General features: G+C 51.8%; 9 protein-coding genes across 9 annotated transcripts; 4 read left to right on the top strand and 5 right to left on the bottom strand.

The window, feature by feature from the left end:
• Nucleotides 1-439: 439 nt before the first annotated feature.
• Nucleotides 440-2,006, bottom strand: SNOG_13683 (hypothetical protein; the record flags this gene model as incomplete). Its single annotated transcript, XM_001803838.1, has 3 exons — nt 440-582; nt 784-837; nt 1,142-2,006. The coding sequence occupies 3 exons, from the start codon at nt 2,004-2,006 to the stop codon at nt 440-442; spliced, it is 1,062 nt and encodes a 353-aa protein (XP_001803890.1).
• A 1,437-nt stretch (nt 2,007-3,443) lies between these two features.
• On the top strand, nt 3,444-5,436 carry SNOG_13682 (hypothetical protein; the record flags this gene model as incomplete). Its single annotated transcript, XM_001803837.1, has 5 exons — nt 3,444-3,564; nt 3,620-3,909; nt 3,950-4,293; nt 4,344-4,716; nt 4,765-5,436. The coding sequence occupies 5 exons, from the start codon at nt 3,444-3,446 to the stop codon at nt 5,434-5,436; spliced, it is 1,800 nt and encodes a 599-aa protein (XP_001803889.1).
• Nucleotides 5,437-5,932: 496 nt separating this feature from the next.
• Nucleotides 5,933-7,935, bottom strand: SNOG_13681 (hypothetical protein; the record flags this gene model as incomplete). Its single annotated transcript, XM_001803836.1, has 3 exons — nt 5,933-6,730; nt 7,043-7,590; nt 7,824-7,935. The coding sequence occupies 3 exons, from the start codon at nt 7,933-7,935 to the stop codon at nt 5,933-5,935; spliced, it is 1,458 nt and encodes a 485-aa protein (XP_001803888.1).
• Nucleotides 7,936-8,324: 389 nt separating this feature from the next.
• Nucleotides 8,325-8,493, top strand: SNOG_13680 (hypothetical protein; the record flags this gene model as incomplete). Its single annotated transcript, XM_001803835.1, has 2 exons — nt 8,325-8,386; nt 8,424-8,493. The coding sequence occupies 2 exons, from the start codon at nt 8,325-8,327 to the stop codon at nt 8,491-8,493; spliced, it is 132 nt and encodes a 43-aa protein (XP_001803887.1).
• A 195-nt stretch (nt 8,494-8,688) lies between these two features.
• SNOG_13679 (hypothetical protein) lies at nt 8,689-9,002 on the bottom strand (the record flags this gene model as incomplete). The annotated part of the gene is made up of 2 exons (XM_001803834.1): nt 8,689-8,793; nt 8,874-9,002. 2 exons carry the CDS (start codon nt 9,000-9,002, stop codon nt 8,689-8,691), a joined length of 234 nt encoding a protein of 77 aa, XP_001803886.1.
• Nucleotides 9,003-10,962: 1,960 nt separating this feature from the next.
• Nucleotides 10,963-11,240, top strand: SNOG_13678 (hypothetical protein; the record flags this gene model as incomplete). The annotated part of the gene is made up of 2 exons (XM_001803833.1): nt 10,963-11,187; nt 11,220-11,240. The coding sequence occupies 2 exons, from the start codon at nt 10,963-10,965 to the stop codon at nt 11,238-11,240; spliced, it is 246 nt and encodes an 81-aa protein (XP_001803885.1).
• Nucleotides 11,241-11,967: 727 nt separating this feature from the next.
• On the bottom strand, nt 11,968-12,151 carry SNOG_13677 (hypothetical protein; the record flags this gene model as incomplete). The annotated part of the gene is made up of 2 exons (XM_001803832.1): nt 11,968-11,994; nt 12,044-12,151. The coding sequence occupies 2 exons, from the start codon at nt 12,149-12,151 to the stop codon at nt 11,968-11,970; spliced, it is 135 nt and encodes a 44-aa protein (XP_001803884.1).
• A 440-nt stretch (nt 12,152-12,591) lies between these two features.
• On the top strand, nt 12,592-13,076 carry SNOG_13676 (hypothetical protein; the record flags this gene model as incomplete). The annotated part of the gene is made up of 2 exons (XM_001803831.1): nt 12,592-12,914; nt 12,956-13,076. The coding sequence occupies 2 exons, from the start codon at nt 12,592-12,594 to the stop codon at nt 13,074-13,076; spliced, it is 444 nt and encodes a 147-aa protein (XP_001803883.1).
• Nucleotides 13,077-13,149: 73 nt separating this feature from the next.
• SNOG_13675 (hypothetical protein) lies at nt 13,150-15,710 on the bottom strand (the record flags this gene model as incomplete). The annotated part of the gene is made up of 3 exons (XM_001803830.1): nt 13,150-14,630; nt 14,686-15,084; nt 15,137-15,710. The coding sequence occupies 3 exons, from the start codon at nt 15,708-15,710 to the stop codon at nt 13,150-13,152; spliced, it is 2,454 nt and encodes an 817-aa protein (XP_001803882.1).
• Between the last annotated feature and the right edge of the window lie 2,583 nt (nt 15,711-18,293).

Below are 18,293 nucleotides of genomic sequence, written 5' to 3'. Positions count from 1 at the left end.
GAAATCTAGAAGCATGTGCCGAGAAAGTGATTAAAGTACCTATGGTATGTTGCAACTGATCGATAGGCGAGGGATTGCTTAGTCGGGGGCGCCAACGCTTGTTGGTGGCCGCGGCTCCTTCTGACTTCCAATTGCATGCACCACATGCTGTCGATTATAGTCACAGTCACAACATATTCATTGGAAGTACTCCGCATGCAGTAACTACTAGGGTCGTCTCTACTACTTTCTACGTATCAATGAACTCACCACCATGCCATAATTACCTCTGAGGTCATCGACGGCCAACGATGACAAGCCTCCCCTTCTTTGTACACATGCGATGGATAGTACTGCGAACGCATCGGCACACCTCGATAGGGCGCTCGAACTTTACTACGCCCAGGCAATCGAACAGGCACCACCCGAGAACAAAAGGCCATGTCACTCGTACCTTTGCTCAAAGACCAATGATCGCAAACACACATGATATGATACGAACTCCCGGTGGCTCTGCGGCAGGCTCAGGTGTTGCAGCTAGACTGTAGGCTCTGCGTTCGAGCTTCTGCATCTTAGTTGCTTGATGGGAAGCCAAACGCAGAACTTCCGATCAGGGTAGAGTTCGAGTGGCACTTGTTGCACGGCTCACTCTGCTATAATTCAGCTCCACACGCTTCTCGTGGAGCATATGGAGAGTGTCTACAATGGCATGCAGGACACTCAAGTCACCCGATGACTCTGCCATACGTCCAAGGGCAAGGGCTCAAGTGGATAATTGTTCTGCTATCACTGCATCTAGCGTACCAGATGAAGCGTCTGTCAGGTATAAAGACCACGGCCAGCGCAGCTTTCGTAAGCCTGTAGGCATGAGCAGTAATTCGTTCCTGCATCATGAAGACACCTCAAGCGATGCGTAACAGCGAATTAGAAAGTCTTCAGCAACACTGGTAAGTAGTACTAGTGAAGAAAGCCGATGAAAAAGTTTAGTAAGCTTAAAGACTTGAAAAGAGTTACACATGTAACGGAACGATGAATGCCAAGTCGCGTTAAATCCCTACTACTACTCTTGCACTAATCAGCCTCGCGTCACTCCACCTCTTTCTCTCGTGAGACTTGATCTCCTCTATAAGAACAGTGACCCTGGACTTCTCTTCGAACGCACGGGCAGTTTGCCAAGTCGCCATGACCGAGTTCCAATATCGCTGTGGCTCTTGTCTAGCATGTCCCACATGACCGCTTCCCTCGAAGAGAACTTCGTTGACCGGTACGTTATAATCCATCGACTCTCCAGCATGTTCTTTGATATCTTGCCACGCAATAAGCGCATCTTCTTGGGAGTACATGTAGCACCGTGGAGCTGAGAGATCAAAGTGTGTTGGGTCGAGTAGTCGCTGTCGAGACTGTGTGATGACATTATTCTCAAACCCAATGAACACGTTGTACGTGACCCAAACAGCTCCAAGTATAGCGCTCCCAACTAACAAACTGGCGTGCTTAAGGACCGGGATCGGCGGGAGTGATTTGCCTAAAGCGTCGCAGAGGCGTCGAAACCGAGGATGGCCTGGTGTGCTGTCGAAGCACAGTGCAGAGACGGGTAACTTTCTACTAGTGGTGTTGAAGTATGCTTCAGCAAGCTCGCATGCTTTGTTACTGCCGCCTTCAGAGAAGACGTGCAACAATATGCTTGTTGGGCTACTGCTAGCGCTACAGGAATCGACGCTTGAAATTCGATCGATCGCAAGTCTTAGACGATCTTGTTTCCGCTTAGAGTTACGGAGACAGAGGTCTTTGGCTGTCGTGGCGATGACCATGATGCTTGTGGATGGGAAGAGGCGTTGGTATTGCTCGGTATACTTGGCGATGTAGCGACATTGAGCTCCAGTCCAGGTACAAAGGATGATGAGTGAAGGAGCATCTGTTCCTTCCAGTGTTGTGTAGGAGTTGCTGTACCTAATCGAGGGTATGTGCTCGTATATTGATGGCGCAATCCGAGTGAAGGTAGGAAGCATATCTGCCGACTTGGCCATTGTGGGCAATGTATCAACGACGTGTCTTGAACACAAACTAAGTGTAAGAGGCTTGAAGAAAATATTAAAGAGATTAGAGGAGAGCGGTGTGTTTCGCAATCGGGGCTGTACCAAATCTTGGTATGCTGACATCTTCTACATTTGATTCCCCCAAGGTTATTATATCCATCTTCGTTTCAAGATTATGGCACAGACCTTGGCTCACATGTCTGATCCAAAAGTAACTTGCATGTACCTGCGAGCTGAGCCTCACACTGTAGTCTCGGCCCGATGAAAGGCGTACGGCCACCCCGACAAGGGGTGGAATATTCATGCTCGCAACACTGCACGCCGTACTGCGAGCGCCAAACTGGCGCTTTCGTCGATCGTGATTCGGCAAGTAGTGCTATCTGAAAGTGCTCTGGTTTGCACTATAGTAGACTGAATTCGAAATACTATTTAAAAAGCACGAATGTGAGCTGGGCACATAGAAGCTCCAACATGTTGCAGTAGTCGCATCAACACCAAACAAATGGCCCCAACCGCGCGCTCCGAGACAGGAAAGGATACGTGTCAAGCCAATTCTACGGTTCCGGCCCGTGCGAGTGGATTGACAATGTAAAAGTCGACTGGAAAGCATCGCAAACCAGAGCGTGGCTTGCGCACTCCTTTCAGCTCGCACCCCACGTCGCGTTCTACGCAAGTTGAGCCTCCGGTGCAGCGCTGGACTAGAAGAATTCGAGAACACTGCGAAGGTGCTCACTATTGGACCCCAATGTTTGTTGCATACGCTAACGATATGCCCGTTACCTGGTTAAGTTAAAGCCAGCACGATAGTCGATTAATAGCAGTGCATAAGCCTGACTATTGTGAGCTGAGCCCGGGCGCTAACAAGACAACACACATGTCAGCTGAGAAATGTTTTGTGCTTGTTAATACCCGTGTGTCAAACCGCAAGCAGGATGGTCACGGCAGCCCTAAAAGCTTGTTCAGGCGGATGAACCGCGCTCCAAGGTCCTGACCCACGCTGTCGGCGTCGCCTTGCAGCTCACACATTTCAAGCCACCCATCGCCCGACAGTTGCGCCCTAAAATAATGATCGTAATGGGGCTGAGTGCACACTTGAGACGTTACGGTGTCTTGAAGTACATGCAGCAAGGCCGCGGCGTCAAATTGCGCTATAGCACCGTTTCCAGTGTATTTATGAGTAGAGGCCAGTCCTGTGAAGTGAAAGGCATCGCAGTGTAATCTTAATACAACTGCTCTAATTCATCTCGACCCGACCTCTCGCTTTCTTCCTTTACCCAACCACAACCCCCAAGTTACACCCCGAAAATCCGTACTCCTCCTCTACCCAGTTGATAAAGACTCAAACTTGAATTATCCAAGAGATCAGATCATCTCATACCGCATCATCGGAAAATCGGTATCGCCTTCACCTTAGATCAAGACTACGTCATGGCGGCTGCTACGGAGAGCATGCGCCCCGGGGACGCAGATGCCTGGTCCGCCTCGACGAAGCGCAACTCAGCTCTATTGAGCATACCCAGCTACTACACAAGCTTCATCAACGAGAAAAGTATGCCTTGTACTCGAGATACACTTTATGCGGTGCACGATGCTAAATGTGATAGTTGATGACTCCGAGAGCGACAAGACGTTCAAGGAGGCGACTGTCGTTACTGTACGGATAGTTCCAATGGAAAGCGTGCAAAAGGCCAATATTTACATAGATGTGGAAGCCAAGGGCGAGGCTGCAGTATCGATACCAGAGACGTGGACACCAAACAAGAACGAGTGGCTCATTATGATCAGCCTCGCGTTTATCTCGCTCATGGTGGCCTTGGATTCCTCGATATTAGTCACTGTGCTGCCAGTCAGTCCAAGCAACACCCACATTCGACAGAAAGGTACTGACTTTGTCGTAGGAAATAGCGCGCAAGCTCAATGGTACCTCAGCACAGGCATTCTGGGCTGGTACATCGTATCTGCTCACCTCAGCCATCTTCCAGCCAGTCATCGCGTCCATCAGTCAGACCTTTGGTCGGCAGCAACTCCTCGTCTTGTCTCTCATCTTCTTTACAGTTGGTACAATACTTTGCTCGGTATCAAAGGACTTCACAACGCTGTTGGCAGGCCGAAGCATACAAGGCGTAGGCGGTGGCGGCATAATCTGTCTCACACAAGTCATCTTCTGCGACATTGTACCGCTCAGACAGCGACCGAAATACTTCCCTCTAGTGTTGGGCTCGTGGTCCTTTGGATCGATTCTTGGCCCACTCATCGGCGGCGTCTTGACCGAGAAAGCGCAAGTCCAGTCTTTGAACATGTTGCTAGCTCATACTGACCTATCACCAGTTCCTGGCGATGGTGCTTCCATATTAACTATCCGTTTTGTGGCATTGGCTTCATCGTCGCAATCATGTTCGTCCGTCTCAACAGAGTCGCAGAGATCACGTTGTCTCAGAAGCTGAAGCAGACTGACTGGATTGGCGCTCTCATCTTTGTCGGTGGCATGATCAGCTTCCTTGTTGGCCTGTCCTGGGGAGGTATCCAACACCCTTGGAATTCTGCTGCGACATTGGCGCCAATAGTCGCTGGGCTTTTTGCGCTCGTCATCTTCTTCTGGTGGCAACATTTTGCCCAGCCTCACAGTCTGCTACCCATCTCCATCTTTTACAACTGGAGTGCTATTGCAGCATTCTACTGTGCGCTCGTCAATGGACTAATTGTAAGCCGAGCTCCATCTCGATACGATTGTCATACTGATTCTAGACAGCTCTTCACCGCACTATACTACATTCCTTTCTATTTCATGTCTGTACGAGGTCAATCGCCAACAGAAGCCGGAAAGGACTTATTGCCGGCCATGTGTCTCCTGGTGCCTGGCTCCATTGTCGTCTCAGTCATCACAAGTAGGCTCGGACGATTTCGCTGGGCAATCTGGGGCGGCTGGACAGTCACAACTCTCGCTAGTGGTCTTCTGCTGCTCTTCGGTATTCACACTAGCGATGTGGTACTGTACGTGATACTGGCAGTGTTCGGCATCGGAACGGGCATGGTACTGACGAGTGTCAATGTGGGCATTCAAGCAATCTCAAGGCCCGAGGACTGCAGCATGGCCGCCAGTATGTACGGATTCTTCCGAAGCCTTGGAATGCCGCTTGGTGTTGCCCTTGCCGGCACAATCTTCCAGAACGCCATGTCTGAAAATTTGGCAGCGTCCGGATTACCTGCGGAAATTGCACACGACTCGGAACGATGGGTATATGTACTTCGAACCATGGCGGATGGGCCACAGAAGACGGCCATTCTAGAAGCATACATGAAAGGGTTTCAGTATGTCTTCATGATGATGACAGGTATCTCGGGCAGCGCTTTGGCCGTTAGCTTCGTCATCAGGAAGTTCAGCATGGACAAAGCTCTCTCAACGCATTTCACAGCGCGCTAAAGAACCTTTGGGATACTCTCCTTTTCGTATGTCTGTCATTACATACCCATAGTCGGCTGCACATCGCCCTTACAAAACCAGTTCCATGATGTTTGCTGGTTCGCCCCGATATGTGCGAGTGAAAGCGTGTTTGTCAGATTTGTGCAGCAAGGCGCGTCGGTCTTTAAGGCTGGGGCCGGTACCCACGCAGCTATCAAGCTAATGTCGATGGTCCAAGTTGCACGGATGATTGCGGTTATACGCAAATGCACTCAAGCGGCACAGCAATACTGACAATAAGCGACACCCAACCAAATCATGAAGAGGCGTTGAAGTACGGGATTCATTTTCGGTCTCCGTAAAACCTACTCTACGTCATTCCCTCCATAACATAATCATACAGGATCTATATGCCGAGGCACGGGGTATCAAAGAAAAGTAATAATAGAAATAATGCATGCTCGCTCGAAATAACATACGAAAGAAGAGAAGTGTCAGTACGCCCAAAAATCCATCATCAACCTTGATTCGTAAAGAGATGGAGTTGTTGATCATGCATTGGTGGGACATTACGGTAGTGTTGTTGTGGCGCTTGCGACATGGCGTGGTATTGAGGGTGTTGCTGTTGTTGTGGTATATGTTGTGGCAAATGCTGTTGTTGGGTATGGTGAGGAGGATGGCGCATGCCCATGGCGGCTACAGGATTCTGAAGTGCAAAATCTGCGCCCATTTCAGGTTCTTGACTCATTTGCGACGCTGACTGCATATGTGATGCGTGCGGTGAGTTTTGCCTGGAGTTATTGAGCCTGTTTCCAATTTTATGCAGTGGCTTGGAAATCATTGAGCCAAAGGAAGGCCTTTCGTAGTATTGCGACTCCTCAAACTGTGGGGCGGCATCGAAGTAGCTGGGGTAGCACCATCCCAGAGGATTGGCTGGAGGCTTGGCTTGATCAGTGAATTCGTCGGCGGTTGTGTTTGTTTGCTGCTGTTGTTGTTGTTGTTGTTGTTGGTGGTGGTGGTGGTCCAGTGCTGGAACTTGGGGATGCGGCGGGTTCATCGAGGGTGCACTCATTGGATGGGCCATATCCGGGATGACAGGCTGGGCAACGTCAAGATAATCTCCAGGGTCGACATCCATGTAGCTGATGCGGCGATTTGTCGTGTCGACTGCTGGTGATTCTGGTTCGATGAATGGAGATGATCCACAGTCATAATTTGCGCTGTGGCCTGCGGTTTGAGTGACTCTAATAAGAGCAGCGTTGATGGAGGCTAGTCGTGAGCGGGATAGTTGTGGGTTGGAATTGCCAATCAGAATCTGCATCCGTTGTTCTCGTGACAACTTGTCGCTGTGTGGAACCGAATCTCTGCTTGGAGTGACGAAGCCTAGTGGTAATTGTTGGTGTACGGGATCCAGAGAGATGTCTGCACGAAGGCTCATAGCAGTAATCAACACCTCTTCTCGACTTGGCCGGAGGTCACAACATTGGAGCTTCTGTCGAAGGATTCTCGTGTTGTCGGGACACCAGCTGATGTGTGATCGAGTCTCGCGCAGCCGCTCGTCTAAGCACGCGACAAGTTCTTTCCACGTATCATGCAAGGCCTCCTGCCGTATCAGATTCCGGATTACGTTGGAATACTTCCACTGGTCGAAGGTGGCACCATTCTTCATATGCTTCGCAACGTGATCACAACGCTCATCCCAGCCGATGCTGACCTCTTTACACTTGTCGAAGCCACAGCCAAATACCCTTCTTGGCAACAAGGTAATGCCAATATCAGTGAGAGATGGCAGGGGTCGTCCGGAGTGATAGCGCTGATGATGCTTGACAAAATCCTTCTGTCGATCAAAGATGCGGTTACAGCCAATGACGATACAGGGCCAGTCCTCTCCCGTCTCGTGCATCCTCATTTCATGCTTTTTCCAGTCCGACTTTGCCTTGAAAGTTTTGAGCGATTTTTGCTCGGCGCAATAAGTACAGAACATGTACGGCTCGCCAGACTGACTTTGATCCTTATTGTCGGCAGTCGTGACAGGCGATGCGACGCTGATATCGTCTGTAGGGGTGAAGCTTGGTTCGGGCTTCACATCAAGGGGACTGCTGACGTCGGAGGCCGGGGTCAAGAGGGCAGGCACGGGTCGCGTGGGGTCAAGGCCAGCAGGATACGAGCGCGGTTCTGCCCGCCTCATTCTAGAGCGTGAGGAATTTGAGGATGCGATACTGCTACCACCAGAAGAACTTGAGAATGTAGACGCAATGGAAAGTCGCGATCTCCATGATGAACCAGAAGACGATGACGAATTTGTACTAGAAGTGGCTGTTGACATGAAGGACGAGGCGACAGAACTACGACCTACGGAATGTAAGCAACGCGACGACACTAGATGTAAAGTACTGCTATAAACATACGTGAGGCCAGTGTCTGCGAAAACATTTGCTGGATCATATGTGGTGGGTGTCTCGCCAGCAATGCCTCAATGTGTCGCATGGACTCCTCGGGAATGTCGAGGCCATCGTCCATCTTGGCGAGGTAGCCGGGTGGTTAGCTGAACACGAGAACTCGACAACGCGCGCCTAACATGCCGACAGGAAAAGCACGCGAACTCCAAAGCGACCCGTAACGACAGCAGAGAGTGAAAATTCCACGGTCAAGGCTACGGAAGGAGGGCAAGAAGGGATATGCAGGCGTCGCGACAAAGTTAGGGGCGAAGGAGTGGATGAACGAGTGTCGGAGCAGGCGTCAGCTGCCGTTGGTGCGACGGAAGGGTTATATCACATCATCAGATTGCATGCGTCGCGGGGGATGCGGAATGAGGAAACGTTCTGGAAAAGATATGGAAGCTTGGAAGCCGTGTGGAAGGAGCTAAAACCGAGGGCGGGTTCGCAAGGGCGCTCGAGCACGCAGTCGACATGGCCAGCATCCTTGTTCCACCTCAAAGTTGGGGCAAGGCTGAGGTTGCGACAAATGCCAAGTTCCTACCGTTTGATGGGCCCATGGACCGGCGCGAGCGATGCTGGAGAAGACGAAGAGGAAGAGGAAGAGGAAGACAGATTCGACCTGCGATGCATCACATGGTGACGGTCAAGGTACACACGAATCTCCATGTGCTCGCAACCGTCTCAAGAGTGCCGACGACAGGTGTAGAGGACTAGTGTGTGTGTGTGTGTGCTGCCCGCGCTCGCCAGCCGTGTCCGAGCGTGTGGAGCGACAGTGGCACAGGCTTCGGAGAGCTCCAGCCTATTGCAGGCGTGCAATAAGCCATCTGCATAAGACCTACCCTGCAAGGGGTTTGGTACCTGGATGACGCATTGCTCGAGTGCCCTCGAAGCGCGTTGGCGCACTTGGAGTGACATGCACTCGCAATTTCACCCATGGCGCCTCTAGGGTGTCTAGTCGGCCTCGGGGCATGGCATGGAGCGGGTAAGCCGCGGACGCTGCGCCAGTCGTGCCTTGCGCACCTTGACGAAGCTTTTGGTGCGAACGGTTGGACGACGCTCCAGCAAGCACAGAGCATCCGCGCGACCAGCACCCGAAGTCCCTGTGAAGAGCACGCGCAAGGTGGCTGCGAGACCCTGCTGCACGGCCATGGCTGCTCGTCATGTCGTGACAGCAACACGCGATGCTTCGGAGAGTTCCAAGACATGGAACGGGGCACTGCTCGGGCTGCTGCCACAAACGAGCGAAGACATTAGTGCCTGGAGAGGAAGGAAGTGACCGGGTAAAGTCGCTTGTACTCTGAAGCCTGCAGTAGTGCGGCGATAAGCATCTCAGGCACCGGCCTCGCTTCATCGACCATAGTGCCAGACCTCGAGGCGCGTTTCATGGCGTCGAGTGCTGGTGAAGTGCATGCGGCAAGGTGCCGTTCGGTCATTAATCTGATGCCTGTGCCGGTCAATACCAGCCTCGCCACATGCTGATGCGATACGACAAACAACAAACGACGTCGCGGGTTGAGTCCGGATGGAGTGGTTCCCTTGCGCATGCTTCCATGCGTTGACCATTGCCCGCGCGGGCTTTTTGGACGTCACGTGCCGTGCTAGCGGAGCAGCTATGGACGGCAAGTGCAGGACCTTCCGTTTACAACACGCCAAGTCCGCGAATAGTCCTCCGGAGTACTGCCTCTGCATGTGATATCAATGCCAAAAGCTCGCGTGGCTTTGCTCTAGGCACTCAGTGCATTCCACCAGGCATCTCTGGAGCCAAAGTCACATCCTGGACCCGACTCACTTGGATGTTGCGTCTGCGAGAGATAAGACTGCCGCACGTGTATCATGCCGAGAGTACAAACGTCCACGGGCCTTCACTTCCACCACCCAGCACATGTCTTACTACCGCGTGTATCATGTCGACGATAACATGGCAATTCCGAGCACCGTTATTGCGCCACTCGTTCCACGAGACATCGCCAGCTCGTAGCAGATACCACATTGGCAGGATACTCCGTCGCCACGCAAGGGACATCCATGGCCCAGGAACATCGTATCAATACATATTGATTGATCTTGGCCTATATATAGACTCCACTATGGAAACCAACGGTTTACCACACGCTAACAGTGGTGAAGCTTGCGTTTGGGGATAGAGCTACGGCTACCAAGGATGGGGACGGGCACGTCAAGGATGACGTTCCTGTTCAAAGTACCGGAATGTCTGCCTAGCTTCCTCGTCAACGGAGACAGTCTCGAATGGGACTAGCCATAGCGAAAGATGTTTCCCTGAGCATAGTCTTAGCTCGATTGCGCCTCGTCCACCTGCAAGTCTTCACCGTCGACTTATAAAGTTACTCCCTTGGACTAGAAGCAGCAAATTCGCACATGGTTTCTACTCCCATGAATTCATACTGAGTCGCTCCCGCCTTCCGAAACTAGCCGCGTTAAGCCTAAATCGTCACTGATGCCAACTCCAAAGTCTTGGACATTATGGAACTACCTCTTTCTTGTTCGAAAAGTCGGCGTGGAATATAGCGAGGTCATATCTCGTGTACCAAGAAATGACGCGGTGAGTAGATAGAATGAAGCTGGCGCTCGTTAAACCTCGCCCACGGCTGAAGGACAAGGGCCGCCAGTCTCATCGGCTTAGTATTGCTTAGCCATGTAGTGTTTGCTGTTATGTGGTGGCAGTCCACCATACTGGTCATGTTTTCTCGCGTGTCTAGTCAGGGCATCTTCCAGTTCTTAGAAAGGCATTGCTCCGTAATCGACAGCGGTGGAGACAACAATTTTGTTAGACAGAAACTCACTTACAGTCAAAGTGAACACGACTGGAGTAGTGCCTTTAACAACGCAGAACTCGGTATCCATCTGTCATATTGTGTAGCCGTCGCATGATTGCTTGATTCGCTGAAAAGCTGCGCGATGTTGTTGCATGTTGCATCGGTGGATGAAAGGCGAAATGTTATTATAATTCGACCTCCTTCAAAAGCCTGGCATACTGTCCGTTTGCTGCTCGCAATGTAACGACTCTAGCTGCAAAACGGTGGTGTGTGTGGCATAGAGGAGACCCTTGTCGGGGTGTGAGGGAGCAATCTCGGTTGAATGCACAGCTCACATGGCTGTTTACCAATCTTCTGCCGTATTCTCGTTCTACTTTCGTGCTAGTGCTGGTGCTGCTGATATTTGCAAGCTGTCTCTTGCCGTCTTCGCCTGTGCCATCTTGGACGTCGCCAGTGCTGCTTTGGTGGCCATTACCATCGCCTTAGCCTTCGTCTTCGACGTCACTATCTTTGAAGCCACTGTCCCACACATCGCTGTCCCACAACTCGTCGTCGTCGATGTCAGTGCTATTGAGGGCTGACGTGCCTATAGCATAGACGAGTGGACTTGTAGGTGGTGTGAGGTAGAAGCTGGGGAGTTTGATGACGGTAAATAGTTCTGTCAGCAGCGGTAGTGAACCTGTGATATCCATGTAGTGAAGCATGTCATGAAGTTTTCCGGCTACGTGACATAAGGTCGCATACTTTATTTGCCCAACTGCCTTCGTAATAGACCCGGCATCATTTCGTGGCCGAAGATGTAGGTCGGGTATGGCGTATGCAATTTTCTCTCTCAGGCCCCATGTAGTGGCATATCGCCTGGCATGTAAAGAAGTCCATGGGAACCCTCATGCCTTGTACTCGGTTCGTGTGTCGGCAGTCACGACGTTGCTCACGTATAAGATGGGTGAGCTTGAAGCTTGTTAATAGTGGCTTCCTGCTATGGGACGCGCGCGTTCCAGGTTGACTGCTTCTTTTGTGGATCTGATGCGCTTCGTACTGAACCCAAAACATTCAAGTTGATGGGAGTAGTTGTCAGGTAAATAGGGTCAGACTCAAGATAGATAGTGTTAGGGGAGGCAAAGTACCAGGAGCTATTTATTTATACAAAAGGGACTCCTACGTGATCAGTGTCCGAACTTGTACTAATTCCCTTCCAGCCTAACAGTAGTAACAGACCTCGGGTGGGAGACACCAACAATAGGGTGTAGTGGCCTGCTCGATTGGCGCTTGGTTCCTCGGATCCGTACTCGACGTGATTGGTACAGTTGCATTGAAGAGCCGTGAAGATTACAACAAAATTATTGTGACAAGTCCAGTGCAGCGGTCTTTGCATTGTAGCTTAGTTTCACACTCTATTCCTGGGCGGCCTCTTACGTCAAAGTACTTCGGGTCCAGACCGCGATTCAGTTGGTATAGCTGGTGAGCCACCTCCACCATAGCCATTGACGGCGTCGGTGCAGTTTGATTTTGATACACGTGCATGTCGAGGTATTCAAAGGCAAGGTCGGGTGGGTGATCGACTGGTTCCATCCATTGGAGCGGCCTCGCCTGGGTGTATGGCGTCTGGGCCTGGTCTTGTCTTCGCACAAACTGCGGCGTAGGTCGGGATTACAAAGTTTGCCAGCATAAGAAAGGGGATTGGATGCTCCCAGAGTATCGGGTACTGCGCGGTATTACCAAGGTCAGTAAAGAAGCATAATAGTAAAAGAGCAAAAGAGTTCTGGGGTGTGAATGGTTCACGTATAATGATGGAAGCAGTATCTTCGAGTCCCCATCATATGCAATTCGCTGCTATGTGCATGCCATCCAGTACGACAGTACTGCTGCTACCTTGGTGAATGGCGTTCGTCTCTTCGTCGGGGTTGCGTTGCCTTTTGACCCTGGTGGTGTTGCTGGCAGTGCGATCAAAAGTGAAGGCGGTAATGGAGAAGCCAGTGCAGGAACCAGTAAAAGCGCCATCGCCTGTCGTGTGGCTCAGTATAAGTCTCGAGATCGGCTTGGAGAGACTGATGTCACAAAGCTGGCCTTCAGCGTGGTTGCTGACGGCGTGCTATCCAGTGAAGATATCTGTGGAGGCGTCATTGGAGTCTGGCGGTAAGAGACCAGTGCCGTTTGTGGTCGTCTGTGGCATTGACGACGATGACGATGAAGAAGACAATGAGTTCAAGAGCGTGAAGCTAAATCAACGCAACACTGCAGTAGAGACCTCCAGGGTCGGTAATTTCCCTACCGACTATCATTCCCGGTGGATTAATATCTGATCATGGGCACACTTACTGTGGGCAGGTCTTGTCGGGCGGCGAGGAGCTTACCCTTTGTGCACCGCGCCTTCCGCGTCTTGTCGTTATCCTCCCGAAACGCAACTGGACCAATCGACAGGATGCACGGAAAATTGAATGTGAGCTGAATTTATACAATAAAATTATAGCTATCTATCATATCGTCATTACTAACTGTATCCTCTTGGACCAGTCGTGTAGCTAATATCCACCAACGACAGTGACCTTCTTGTGCTCAACAAGGTCTCTGCTGCTGAAACCAACGTAGATGGTGAACTCTCCTTCGGGGATCAACCACTGCTGGCTAATGATGTCCCAGTAGCTCAGATCACGACGCATCAGCTCAAAGCCAACTGTCTGGGTCTCGCCAACCTCGAGGTGAACCTTCTCGAATCCACGGAGCTGGCGGGGAGGAGTGCCAGCTGGCGCGCTGGATGGAAAGCCAACGTACAATTGGGGCACAGCGGCACCGGCGACCTTGCCGGTGTTGGTTACTGAGACAGTGGCGTTGTAAACGTACTCCCAGAGGGCTGGGTTGCCTCCTGGCTGGATGGGAAGGTCCTCGGGCTCGGAAGTGATCCCGTCGACGAGAGGGGAGAGCTCGAGGCCGGACATGTTGAAGGTGGTATAAGATAGACCGAAACCGAACTCGTAGCGGACGGTAATGTTGTGTGCATCAAAGTAGCGGTAGTCGATTTCGAGCTTCTCCTCGAAGTATGACTGCCAGTCATCGAAACCGGTAGAGTTGATAGCGGTTGTCGGCGGAGCATTGTAGTCAGAACCGTTCATGGCGATAGTGTAGGGCAGATGACCAGAGGGGTTGACCTCGCCATAGAGCAAGTCGACGAGGCTGTTACCACTCTCCTGACCGGGGAAATGAGCGGCAAGGATGGCGGTAACGTTGGGGTGGTCACTCCAGGGTAGAGTGTTAACACCAGAGGAGTGAGTGACGACAACAGTGTTGTTGCAGTAAGACGCGACGCTCTCAACAACATCGTCTCCGTGCCAGTCAGATCTCAAATGCGGGCGATCCTCAGCTTCCTGGGCCCATGTCTTGAGCATGACGATGCATACGTCTGGAACTCCACGAGGGATCAAGAGAGTGCTGATGTTGGAGTTGGCAATCAAGGTGTTGTTCAGCCAGTACTGAACAAGAGCCTTGTCCTCCTGCGCCTTGGCCTGAAGAGCTTGCAGGGGGGTAACCTGATAGGTGAACTGACCCGTACCGCTGCCGCCACCAGCAAACAGACTGCCGTATTCGTAGTTGACCTGGTTAAGAACGCTGCTCTGAGTGGGTGCTCCAGCATCATTGCCAAAGACGGCAATATTCTTGGGCGCCTTGAGGGGCAATGCGCCGTTCTTGTTCTTGAGAAGGACAGAACCGGCAGCACCGTGCCTCCGAATCAACTCGGCGTGGTTGCCACGGACGTCGCGGCTTCGCTCCCCAGTGAAGGTGTAGTTGCGGGTCCATGAAGAACGGGGCGAGAAGGTGTTCATATCTCCGGAAGAGGGATCAACAGAGGGGAATTCCTTGTCCTGGTTGAGCCAGAAGTAGGGAGTCATAATGCGGATGACCATATCATCGACACGAGCAGTGTTAAGAGTGCCGTTGTTGACTCCAAGAGTAACGTTCCCGCCGAAGAAAGAGGGTGTGCCGAAATTCGTGCCATAGGGGCCGAGACCTTGACAATAATTAGTACAATATCTCCTACTATCCCATTTTTCAGATGTACTGACCTCCTGGCATGTTCATATCCATACCAGCTTCAATCGAGGCAACACCAGAATGAGTCGCACCCCAGTCTGACATGATGTAACCCTGGAAGCCGAGCTCGCCCTTGAGCAGACCGTTTTGAGATGCAGAGTTCTGGCATCCGTAAGAGCCATTGATTCGCTGGTAGCTGCACATGAAGCTCGAAGCACCACTCTTGACCGCATTGGCAAAAGGCCACATGTACAGCTCGTGCATTGTGCGGTCGTCGATGTTGGACGAGAGAGCATTGGAGGTCTTTTCGTTTGTGTTGTTAGGGTTGTAGACAGGGTTTCTCTGGATCTCCTGCTCGTTGCCTATCCAATGTTTGGCGGTAGCCTGGACACCAGCATCCTGGTGGCCAATGATAGTCTTCTCCATTGCAACTAGACAGCAAAGTTAGCAAATATTTTTATGCTTCATATAAGAGCAACTAACCTCCTGAAAGGTAAGGGTCGGAGCTGAATCCCTCCCAATTGCGGCCGGCATAGGCAGATCGTCCGAGAGGTCCAGCGACAGGTCCTAGAAGAATATGTGCGCCCTTGGCCTTGAACTCGACACCCATGGCGTGGCCACGCTCATACATGATGTCCTTGTCCCAGGTAGCACCAGCTGACACACCCGCAGAGAAAACGCTGGCGTAATCGGCGACTCGGATGCCCAAGGGTCCATCTTGAAGACAGAGACCGGTGAAGTTGAGGCGAGGAATGGCAACGATGTTACCGACGCAAGGTCCGGCTTGACCAGTGACCATGTCCGCCTTTTCTTCGGTGGTGAGCTGCGCAGTCCAGGCTTTCGCCTTCTCGAGAGCAGCCTCCCAACCACCAATTCCGGTGATGTTCGGGGAGGGATATACAGCTGGTGAAGAGCCATACTCAGTGAGAATTTTCCAGTTCTTAGGCTGCACGAAGGAAAATGCGTCCTCATCGCGCGCTCCACCACTGAAGTCTTGAGCGTTGACCGCATTGAGCAGGGCAGAGCCCGCAAGCAACGAAGATAGGATGGCCGCCATTGTCGATTGAAGAAGGCTGGAAATCGGCTTGAAGGTGCATCTTTGCGTCCCTACTGATCCTTATATACATGGCCGACTGTCCCGGCTATTCAAAAATTCTGCAAGCCATAACCAGGTCGTCGTCGTTTCCTAGACCGTGCCGAAGTGTAGCCGCCAGGTCCCATGGGGCTTTTGACGTCACCTGCATGCCGGGGCGTGGAGAATCATCGCCAAGGCGACGGTTGCAAGTCATGCCTACGCCTCGGTAGTTGGCAACGGAGTGCTTGTCGGGTGTCCATGAATCGTTCCCAGGCATCATATTCGAGATTCTATATGCTGAGTTGTGGTAGCTGTTCATGTCAGTACATTCGATTATGAAACAGTTGGCCCTGTTCACTCTTCGGCGGCCAGCTTCTTACTCTGAAACATAAAATCTTCTCCATATCCAGAGACGTGGACTTGGAACAGACAGTGTTGCCTCCCCGCAAAGCCACCGAACAATCGTCCGCACGACTCATAACAATGGGGTACTAGCGATCGCAATGACAGCACAACCCATCGCAGTCGCCTCGAGCGCGGCGCCATTGACACGGGCCAGCCGCTGAACAACGGTCCATTTCTTAGTAAACGCGAATGGCGCACCGAGACGAGGCTCCCGAGTTCTTGTTTGACAAGAAACTTCTCAGCGCAAGACAAGCGTCGGTGGCTTCGGGCCCGACCAAGCCCAAAGCAGCAAGGCCTCCGCAATTCTTCATCGTGCTTCCGACCACGCCGCTCCACACGAGGCTCTTCCCCGCAGCCTAAGCTGGTGTCTCCGGAGTTTTACCTCACACAAGGCCAAAGTGTGGGGATCGTGATCATACGAGCAGGACTGCGACTGGCTGGACCATGTCGTAGCGCCGCATCCGACGCTTTGCCGCGACCTGGCAAGAGCGGAGACAATCATTTGTTGTAGCAGAGAAAATGTTGGTGTCGAATGTAACCCACCTGCGTCCACAACGGCAGTTCCCCTCCGCTTGGCTGAGGGATTTCTGGAAGGAGTGCAATCGACACTGCGGATTCGGGAGGACGGTTCGTTATTCCGAGGACAGAGTTGGCATGCTAGGGATCTGCCCACTCCCAGCTTCTCAAGAATACCGTCACTTCCGCGAGGATTGTTCGGAAGTACGGAAGAGGAAGACCCGTGCTGTGGGCTCGATCATGAGGCTCAAATGTGGATCAGCATCTTAGTGCCGGCAGGTACATAACGGTTTGAGCACGGCCTCGACTCACGTCAACATCCTAGAACACTGTGACGAAGCTCATCAAACTTTGACGTGGACCTCCTATGCTGGATGGCTTGTCCTAGAGTCGACACAACCAATGTTCAGAGTGCGACTTAGCAATGCCCGAGGGCTCGTCAAGCATAGAGTTAGGTGAACGGACAACTGTAGAGGTTTTGATTGACATATGGTATTTGTGACCCTTCAGTCCTTCCATCCCATTCATTCATTCCTTCCTATGCCAACTTCACTCTCCACTCACCACCCACCGTCCCGAGCTTCCACTGCACCAGCACGCCGGAGTGACATGACACCCATCACCTAAGTGTGAGGCACCTTCCGTCAATGCACAAGGCAACCCGAACCAGATTCCCGGAAACTCATCGCCGTACCCTGGGCCCATACTGCAGCATTATCGGAGTGCCAATATGGAAAGCCAGCCGAATTAGACACCAAATCGCTGAAGTGACATCGCACCAGACACATATGATCTGGGGACCTTCCATTAAGGCTCAAGTGCCATGCTACTCAGGTCCAAAAGGCTGGTCTCTTGGTCGGCTGCAGATAGGGCTATATGGAACCAGTGAGGTGATCGAGTTGTGAGTAAGTTACAACCTGATTGGAGAAGAGGCTGGACTGTGTTAGCCTCGACTAGGAATAGCGCTGGGCAGCTTACATACTGACATCTAGCTACGAGAGTGAAGTGGGAGTTGTGCATCTCAGGCGTGGGTGAGGTCGAACGATGTACATGCTGTTACCGATGATATTTGGTATAGAAAGTTTCGGTAAGTCATAAGAGGCTCTTGCTGGCGCGATTACTGTGAAGCCAGTACGGAGGTGTTGGGCGTTGCGGTCAGGTAGTTGTTTCAATTTTGTCGCCCATGGTTAGCAGAATTTGTCTAGGTGGTGATGTGGGAACGCCCGTGGTAAGACTCTTGGTCACTGGTGGGTGTTAGTCAATCAATAGGCGGGTAGACTAGCTATAACACTTTGCGAATGATTGCCATATTCTAAATGTGCAGGTCACCCACCTGGCCCGGCGCGAAGTCGTGAAAACTCACCATGGCGACATGAGCGAATGCTCTTCGAGATATGGGTTGAGCTTTTGAATCTGTCAGGCATTGGAATCGCGAGTTCATTGGTAAAGGTAAAGGCAAAGGACAGTAGTGAGGTAATAGTCCTCACGTAAGAGCTCTCCCTTTCTCTTATATATCCCTCAGCAGCTCGCACGCGCGCCCCTCGTAGTAACAGTGCGTCACTGCTGTCACACGAGCAAGATAAAAGTGGGCCCGCGAACAGGTGTTCGCAGCGCTCAGACAGAGCCTCATACAATTTGGGTGAG

Source organism: Parastagonospora nodorum (assembly GCF_000146915.1).
Source record: "Parastagonospora nodorum SN15 chromosome Unknown scaffold_27, whole genome shotgun sequence".
In the NCBI taxonomy this organism is placed as follows: Eukaryota; Fungi; Ascomycota; class Dothideomycetes; order Pleosporales; family Phaeosphaeriaceae; genus Parastagonospora; species Parastagonospora nodorum.
This window is presented reverse-complemented; position numbering and strand designations above follow the sequence as displayed.